The 10,107-nt window shown below is 35.8% G+C and overlaps 1 protein-coding gene across 5 annotated transcripts in view; it reads left to right on the plus strand.

The window, feature by feature from the left end:
• Positions 1 to 3,481, plus strand: part of LOC140724997 (E3 ubiquitin-protein ligase pellino homolog 2) — a 137,732-nt gene extending 134,251 nt beyond the window's left edge. For all 5 annotated transcript variants that reach the window (XM_073039900.1, XM_073039904.1, XM_073039901.1 and 2 more), the window contains one exon: positions 263 to 3,481. In XM_073039900.1, coding sequence (XP_072896001.1) covers positions 263 to 829 — 567 coding nt within the window. In that variant the 3' untranslated portion in view covers positions 830 to 3,481. The remainder of the gene's footprint in view (positions 1 to 262) is intronic.
• Positions 3,482 to 10,107: the final 6,626 nt, after the last annotated feature.

The following is a 10,107-nucleotide window of genomic DNA, read 5'->3' on the forward strand; positions in this document are numbered from 1 at the left end:
GAAGTATTGAAACCGATAATAACTTGCTGTCACTTTGAAGCTTTGAACATAGACTTGCTCAATATCACTTGGTCACTCTTGAATCTTACTGGTCTGGTGTAGAGTTCCACACTTGAAATCTACATTTAACCATAGAAAGACATAAAACAAGACTGTATTTATTTCTCTCTGTTGATCATCGGGTATACAGTATATAAGATATTAACGTGAAATAATAATGAATGAATTTCTGATGTATACTGCATTTTAATAATTTTCCTAGGTGGAGACTGAAACCAATATTCTTCAAGATGGTTCACTTGTTGATCTTTGTGGAGCAACACTTCTGTGGAGAACAGCTGATGGCCTGTTCCAAACTCCTACCCAAAAACACATTGAGGCTCTTCGACAGGAGATAAATGCCGCTAGACCTCAGTGCCCAGTTGGTCTTAACACCTTAGCATTTCCCAGCATTAATCGTAAGGACATTGTGGAAGAGAAACAGCCTTGGGCTTATCTCAGCTGTGGACATGTCCATGGTTACCACAACTGGGGACATCGCAGTGATACAGAAGCCAATGAGCGGGAATGTCCCATGTGCAGAACTGTGGGTCCTTACGTACCCCTTTGGCTAGGTTGTGAAGCAGGATTTTATGTGGATGCTGGTCCTCCGACACATACATTTAGCCCGTGTGGACATGTGTGCTCTGAAAAAACAGCAAAATATTGGTCAGAAATTCCATTGCCACATGGTACTCATGCATTCCATGCAGCGTGCCCTTTCTGTGCTATTCAACTGAATGGAGAACAAGGCATCATTAAACTAATTTTCCAGGGACCAATTGACTGATGAACAATTGAAAGAGGACAAGCAGGACATTTTGGAAAATACTGTGAAAATAATCCATTGTGGCTGTATCTCCACTGTTCCTGGTTTGGGGGAGTAATGGGAGGGCAGTGATCAAATTGGTGGGGAAATACAAGTTTCAGCATTGCAGATAGTGATTAATAATTGTTTTTTTTGGGTGCAGGTTTTAGGGGTGTCATTCAGAAAAGCCACAACTAAAGAGAAAAGTTATCCTATTGTTCTAACCTATTTTGCTACAATTTGACCTTTGTATAGTTTTATAAGTTATATGGTTTTAATATATTGCATTATATGCTTGAATGGCCTGTCAAGATACAGCTGTAAATCATTTTATGGCTATTGTGTAACCTTAGCTGTAAAGTATTATTTCAAAATGTTTTCTTTCAGTAGGAATGTTTAGTAATGACCTGCTCAGTCACTGTAATTTGGTTTAAATTCTCAGGTGTATAAGTAAATATTGAGAAGCTGAATAGTGCACAGAGATTAATGGCAAGGTGGATTTGTGTTTTCTATCAATTAGAGTACTCTTTACAAGCTTTAAAAAATCTTTTAGAAAACTATTGTTGAAATTCTTTGCAATATTATGCTATGAAATTACTCTCAGTTTTGAATGAAGGGATCAGCTGTGAAGTCTTACCCCATTTAAAGTTACACAGGGAAATATTGTGACAATTTAACTGAAACAATTAAGAATTTTTTTACCAGTTACCTTTTTACAATTTGTGGTAATATCTTTAATGTGACATCAAATACTATTTATAGCATTAATAATTGCTGGTGTTCAAGTTACTTAAATTGCCCATCTTCTATTTTATATCCATTTTAAATATAGCAAACTACAAATACCTGCATAAGTATCTGTATCGATGATAGAATTTTTAATGAATAATACAATTGAGCAGCATGGTTATGAACAGAATTTGAGTTGCGAGCATACCTTGATGGTAGGTTATAATATTCCAAAATCTTTCCAACTTCTGTAGAGCAAAGGTTATCCCAAGTTTAAAATAGTACAACAGCTGAATCGCAATTAAATTATTTATTTATAATGCAAATATAGCATTTTAAGCCACTCATTGAAATGTTTGCTAATATTTCTCCAGGGCTATTTTGTAATTCTTGTGGGGAAAGCACATAGTTTAGTATGTATGAAAGTTGAGATGCAACTTGGTAAATATTACATTTACCATAGTAAATAGCGAAGGTCATTGATTCAGGTTTCAAATACAGGCATTTGCTTCTTCTTTGACTATTTACTTTGATGTGTTTTTGATAGATCAATACAAGGATACTATTCAAAATATGCTTTTAAAGCAAAACTAAACAAAAATCTCTCATGAAAGAATGGAAAGCTATCTTGATTTACAGTACTGTGCAATAGTTTTAGGCACCCTAGATTTTTTATGTGGCTTCAGATGGCATGGCCTCCTCAGAGCCCTGATCTCAACATCATCGAGGATTATCTGGAGAAACAGAAGCAAGCGAGGCAGTCAAAGTCTGTAGAAGAACTGCGGCAAGTTTTCCAAATGCTTGGAACATCCTACCAGCCAATTTTCTTATAAAACTGCAGGACAGTGTACCTAAGAGAATTGATGCAGTTTTGAGGCAAAGGATGGTCACACCAAATATTGATTTGATTTAGGTTTTTACTTTTTACTGCTCTTTATAGAAATTTTTGGGTATTTAGAAACTTTTCTTTTTTTTTATATGTGCCTAAGATGTTGCACAGTACTGTATAAAACTTAGTTTTGGTCTGTATTATGCTTGCGATACTTCCTAGTGGTTAAGAAACAAATTTGCATATCTGGCCATTATGGATTTCTTGTTGATACAAACTGATATAATTTTTTAGTTTGCTTACTATGTACAGAATAATTTGGAGACTTAAGTATTAACATGTCCTTCTAAATGTGGCATTATTATTGCCATTTTCCTAATCTTAGTTTGGACTAAAGGTCAAGTAACAAGATCTTACCCTTTAAGAACTTGTGCTTTAATCTTCAATTACCATTGGTACTTTCCACTAACAGTGGAAAATATATTCATGGAAAATCAGTAAAGATTAATCTATTCACTCTCCAATTTATAACATTGCTGATTGTATATAATTTAACTGTTACAACATGTTAAATAGAAGTACACAAGGGATTATTGGGCTTGACCTTTATTTAATTACACTAAGCATATAGAAAGATTAACCCCTGAATGTCTAGGTATTATAGTGAAATATTGAGCACTCAGCAATACCATTATAAATCTTGCAGAGGAAGTATTACAAAAGAATCGATTCTTGCAAAATTGTTGAAAAAGTTCACATAGAATTTGTCAGTATTCAACATAAATGTTAACCTTGCCACATGAACTGCAACAAATCCTACTTGTAAGAACAGTACAAATTTAAAAATTGCAATTGTCAGTGAAAGGATCACCTTTTGATTATTTTTATCAATTGTCACATCAATGTTAATTTATGAAGAGCTTTCTGATTAAAATTTCAGGATATTGCTTCTTAAAGTATCCACCATGGAAAATTCCGTAGTTAAAATATAAATAAGTAAAATTCTTGCTGGTGCCTCAGTTGCTAACTGATTTGTTGTGATGTATCACATGCTAATAAAAGCATTTTCTGAAATACTTATGAATCGCATATATTTTATTTTAATTTGGGTTAGTGTGTTGCATTATTGTGTTTATACTTAGCAATAAACAAGATGCAGGTTGTAAGAGCTATTGAGATTTTAACATATTTTAAAACTTCATGCTATTCACAGCTGTGGGAAATATAATATTCCTTAAATAGTGAGAAGGAATAACTTTGAAAATGTTATGTCTGAAAACATTACTTTTGCAAACACAGTAGCAAAATTGACAAACCTTTCCCCATCTTTGATTATCAAAGGTAAAATGTGGAAGTAATTTTAAGTTACAGTTATAGCCTCAAGAAAATAATAATTGAGCAGCCATGCCTTTTTTTAAATCTCATGTTTGTTTATTTCACAGGATAAGATTTTTGGTGACTGAGTGCTTTACAGTACCAACAAAAGTTAAAATTGATCCTTTGAAAATATCAACTTTGGTTTGCACATATACCATTATTAAAAATGAAAATCTATCCATGGCTATCTTAAATCAAACATATTCCTCATGCTGTTTAATTTGAATCAAAGTGAACTACATTATCTGTCTCATGGTGGTTCTATGTATTACTAAAGCTAAAAAATTCACTCCCATAATTCAATATTTTGTACTTTTCTGATGAGATCTCTTTGACCACTCTCCTCTGCATCTGAAATCTTCATTTTGTTTAAATTAATCTATTTGTCTAATTGCAAAATTATTTTAGTTTTATATGTTATTATCCTGCTGATAATTTTGCTCAACACCAAGAACAATTCAAATATTCTCAGATGATTCTTGTGAAACTTAGGTATTTATATATGCTATAGATATGTTGAGAGAAAAATATTTTGGATACAGTCAGAAATAGGAGAACGTATGGGAGCAAAGAAATGGAAGACTAATTAAATACATCATGCAGAAGAATATAAATAATCTCCCAGGCGTGCAGAAATCACAGTGAGAGGGAGGAGCTGTATGAAATCAGTATTTGGAGGGTAATAGTATAAGGAAAATTTGACAAAGACGAATAAATCATCAGGGTTCAATAGTCAATGTCCCAGAATATTTAAAGAAGTAGCCCAAATATCCACCAATAGATATATTGGTGGGCATTTCTATCATTCCTCAGACCCTGGAACTACTCCAATGGACTGGAAGGAAACTAATATAACTCCAATATTTTTTTTTAAATGGAAGTAAAGTGAAAACAAGGAACTGTGGACCAGTTAGAAATATTAGTTTTAGGGAAATACTAGAGTCAATTATAAAATATGTCCAAGCGGAACACTGAGAGAAGAATGACAGGTCCGGACAATGTCAACGTGGATTTGTGAAATGGAAATCATGAAGGATATATCTTCTGGAATGTTTTGAGGGTATAACTTGCAGAAAAGATGAGACGGAATCAGTAAATATGGCATACATGTTTGGACTTCAGGAAAGATTTTTATGGCATCCTATTTAAGAGATCAACGTAGAAAATTAAAGTACATGGGTTTGGGGATAAGTTGCTGATATGAATAGAAAATTCGTAAGGTACAAATAGAAAGAATAATGAGTCATTTTTGAATGGCAGGTAGTTATCGTGAGGAAACATTGGGATCAGTTTTGAGATCCCAGCCATCTGTGATACATATCAATGATTTGGATGAAGATTGTGAAATACCTTCAAGTTAGTAGATGACGCAAAGCTGGGTGGAAGCTGAGCCTTGATAAGGATTGAATGAATTCCATGGTTGATTTGGACAAGTTGAGGCAATGAGCAAACTTGACATGCAGTATAATGAAGATAAATATGAGGAAGGCAGGTTATTATCTGAATGGTGGTAATTTGGGAAAAGGGGTGGTGTCTTTGTGCACATGTTGCTGATGGTAAACATTTTGCTGCTGCAGGCAGTTAAGAACGTGTTATGTGCTGGGCTTCATAGCAAGAGAATTTGAGTATATGAACAAGAATGTCTTGCTGCAATTATATGTGGCCTTAGTGAGACTGCACCATGACTATTATGCGCATCCTTGATTTTCTAATGGAAGGGTGTCTTTACTATGGGTTCACCTGTCTGATGTGTTTACTATGAATTAAGTTTCACCAGACTGATTCTTGGAAGGCAGCACTAAAATAGAAGGAGAGATTGGGTTGATTGGAATTATTTTCACTAGAGTTGTGAAGAATGAAAGGGGATTTCAGACACCTGCAAAATTCTAATGGGACTGTACAGATGCAGGAAGAATGTCCCTGTTGGCCAGTGTGTCCAGAACCAAGGGTGACAATCTACAGATGAGGTAAGACACAGGACTGAGTTAAGAAGATACTTCATAGCACGGTAAACGTGAAATTCTCCACCACAGAAAGCAGTTGACAATTAATTAAGTATATTCAAGAAGTAGTTAGATATTTTTCTTTAAGGCTAGGTGCGTCAGAGTAGGCATCATTTGTAGGTAAGCATAATAATTACCAGATCCTCCTTCATTTTTAGAAATGAATCACTTATATGGTTTGATAACAAGTGTGAAAAAGGTGTCAAGTTTTAAAAAGTATATATTTTTGGATATGTCATTACTGGCAAAACTAGCATTAATTGTCCCTTAATTGACCTTGTGAAGATGTTTTTGAGCTATCTTTTTATATTGCTGCAGTCCTTTGGGTGAAAATATTTTTGCAACGTCATGGGAACTCAGTATTGCAGGTTTGGGAGATATTGTTGGAATAAACTAACGGTGTAAATGCTTTGCAGAATCTTATGTGGTTCGTGAGTGTATCTTATCATTCTAAACTTTAGACAACATCATCTTTCCTCACTGGTCAAATCCTTCATCCCAGAAATCAGTCAAGTAAACCTTTCTGCACCACTTCAAAAGTAAGTCTATCCATCCTTAAATAAGAAAGCTAAAACTGTGTAAAATACTCCAGATGTGCGCACACTTAGTATAACTGTATCAAGATTTTTTATTCTTGCACTTTATTTCCCTTATAGATGATAACTTGCTGTACTTGCATGCAAACTTCTTAAGTTTATTGTCTCTCTGAATATCAATGTACAATATCTTCATACCAATTAATTAACATTTAAATTTTTAATCTTTTATCCACTGAAGTGATGACCACCCTCCTGTTAGACTGTTTGTGGTAACATTTTTTATTCTTTCTACTTCGCTTCTAATATTTATATCTGTGCACTTGTAATGCTACTGTGACACTAATTTCCTTTGAGATCAAAAAAGTATCTATCTAACCTCAAACTTCCTCATACTGTACAATATTTGCCATTTTTATACTCACTCACTAAACCTGCTCATATCCATTTGCTGATTTTATTGTGTTCTTCACAGTTTATCATTTAATTTTTGTGTTACATGCAAATCTGATGCATTAAATTCCATTCCTCTGTTTAAGTCATTAATATAGACTATAAATAATGCAATTTTACCAGTGCCTAAGAAGAGTTGTAAGTTGTCTTAATGACAATCGTCCAGTAGCACACACATCTAAAGTGATGAAGTGCTTTGAGAGGTTGGTCATGGCTAGAATGAACTGCCTCAGCAAGGACCTGGATTCACTGCAATTTCCCTATCACCACAATAGGTCTACAGCAGATACAATCTCAATGGCTCTTCAAATGGCCTTAGATCACCTGGACAGTTCAAACATCCATATCAGGATGCTGTTCATCGACTATAGCTCAGGATTTAACACCATCATTCTCACAGTCCTGATCGATAAGCTACAGAACCTGGGCCTCTGTACCTCCCTCTGCAATTGGATCTTTGACTTCCTAATTGGAAAACCACAATCTATGTGGATTGGTGATAATATCTCCTCCTCACTGACAGTCAACATTGGCACACCTCAGGGGTGTGCGCTTAGCCCACTGCTCTACTCCCTCTATACCCATGACTGTGTGGCTAAGTACAGCTCAAATGCCATCTATAAATTTGCTGATGATGCAACTATCGTTGGTAGGTGCAGAAGCCTGAAGGAACACACTCAGTGATTCAGGAACAGCTTCCCCTCTGTCATCCGATTCCTAGGTGGACATTGAATCTTTGGACAGTACCTCATTTTTTAAAATATACAGTATTTCTGTTTTTGCACGTTTTTAAAAATCTATTCAATATATGTAATTGATTTGTTTATTTTTTAAAATTTATTATTTTCTCTCTCTCTGCTAGATTATGTATTGCATTGATCTGCTGCTGCTAAGTTAACAAATTTCAAGTCACATGCCGGTGATAATAAACCAGATTCTGATAGAAGCTCAACAGAGTTGAGAGTGCATACAAGAGTGAGATATACTTGCTAGTTGAGTAGTGTTGCGGCAATAACCACACACTCAGTAAGACGAAAGAGCTGATTGTGGACTTCAGGGAGGTTAAGATGAGGGAACACAAACCAATCCTCATAGAGGGATCAGAAGTGGAGAGAGTGAGCAATTTCAAGTTCCTGGGTGTCAAGATCTCTGAGGATCTACTCTGGTCCCAACGTATCAATGCAGCTATAAAGAAGGCAAGACAGTGGCTAGATTTCATTAGTTTGAAGAGGGTTTGGTTTGTCACCTAAAAACACACAAAAACTTCTATAGATGTACCATGGAGAGCATTCTGACAGGCTGTATCACTGTCTGGTATGGAGGGGTTACAGTACATGACCGAATCAAGCTGCAGAAGGTTGTAAATCTAGTCAGCTCCATCTTGGGTACTAGCCTACAAAGTGCCTAGAAAATCTTCAGGGAGCAGTGTCTCAGAAAGGCAGCTTCCATTTTTAGGGATCTCCAGCACCCAGGGCATGCCCTTTTCTGTTACCATCAGGTAGGAGGTACAGAAGCCTGAAGGCACACACTCAGCAATTCAGGAACAACTTCTTCCCCTTTGCCATTCGATTCCTAAATGGACATTGAATCTTTGGACACTACCTCACTTTTTTTTTAATATACAGTATTTGTGTTTTTGCTTGTGTTTTTAATCTATTAAATATACATATACAGTAATTGATTTGCTTATTTTTATTTTATTATTATTATATCTTTGCTAGATTATGCATTGCATTGAACTGCTGCTGCTCAGTTAACAAATATCACGTCACAGTGATAATAAACTTGATACTGATTAACTTTGGAAGATGATAACTGTTATCTCTGCATCCCCCTCCTCAGTAATTCATGAAGATAGGTCATGAAGTACAAGGTATTTATGAGCCCTGGCCCTGTTAGAGAAAGTATATTAGGCAAACTACTCCCTATAATCATTTCAACTTTCTCACTCTGTTGCTCCTCAGCTACCAACTGTTTTTAGGACACTTATAACAAATACAACATGTGTATATTTCTTTTAAACTAGTTCATTATTCACTATATTAATCTCCTTGGCTCAGATTTCATAGAAGAAGCATTAATTAGGCTGCATGCTTTACACTAGAAGCACCTACAATCTAGTTTTGTATTCAGAACATACAACAGTCTCTCACAGGAGCATGCCCTTTCACCCATGATGTTGTGCCAAACAAATTAAACTAATGACACTTAATCCCTACCACTTCTACATGGTCTGTATCCCTCCATTCTCTGCATATTTATGTGCCTATCTGAGAGTCTCTTAAATCCTTCTATCACATTTCTTGCTGATTATTTGTCATAATCTATTTCCTCTATGATTCTTTAATTAAACTTGTTTCTAAAGATTTCCCAATCCTTGGGATCACCAACATACTCTGGAAGCATTTTTTTCCACTCTCGTGCCATCCTTAAAATTCTTGGATGAATCAATTTTTCAACAGAGCTTTATTTCTCGGTGAAATACATTTTCATTGAGAACCAGGAAATTACTTTAAATCTCTGCCATATTTTTAACTAACTTCTTGATTTATCTTGTCTCTGATTCCTTTATTTAAGCTTAAGACTGCTAAGTTTTAAACTTAATATTTCACATCAATTTTGAGAATGACAGATTATCATATCATCAACATTCTTTCTTCAAGGATCCTTTATATAACCATATAACAATTACAGCACAGAAACAGGCCATCTCGGCCCTTCTAGTCCATGCCGAACACTTACTCTCACCTAGTCCCACCGACCTGCACTCGGCACATAACCCTCCATTCCTTTCCTGTCCATATACCTATCCAATTTTTTAAAAAATGACAGTATCGAACCTGCCTACCGGAAGTTCATTCCACACAGCTACCACTCTCTGAGTAAAGAAGTTCCCCCTCGTGTTACCCCTAAACTTTTGCCCCTTTACTCTCAACTCATAGAAACATAGAAAATAGGTGTAGGATTAGGCCATTCAGCCCTTCGAGCCTGCACCACCATTCAGTATGATCATGGCTGATCATCCAACTCAGAACCCTGTACCTGCTTTCTCTCCATACCCCCGATCCCTTTAGCCACAAGCCATATCTAACTTCCTCTTAAATATAGCCAATGAACCGGCCTCAACTGTTTCCTGTGTCAGAGAATTCCACAGATTCACCACTCTCTGTGTGAAGAAGTTTTTCCTCATCTCGGTCCTAAAAGGCTTCCCCTTTATCCTTAAACTGTGACGCCGCGTTCTGGTCTTGCCCAACATAGGAAACAATCTTCCTGCATCTAGCCTGTCCAATCCCTTTAGAATTTTATATGTTTCAATAAGATCCCCCTTCAATC

The sequence above is a fragment of the Hemitrygon akajei genome, chromosome 3, assembly GCF_048418815.1.
Source record: "Hemitrygon akajei chromosome 3, sHemAka1.3, whole genome shotgun sequence".
In the NCBI taxonomy this organism is placed as follows: domain Eukaryota; kingdom Metazoa; phylum Chordata; class Chondrichthyes; order Myliobatiformes; family Dasyatidae; genus Hemitrygon; species Hemitrygon akajei.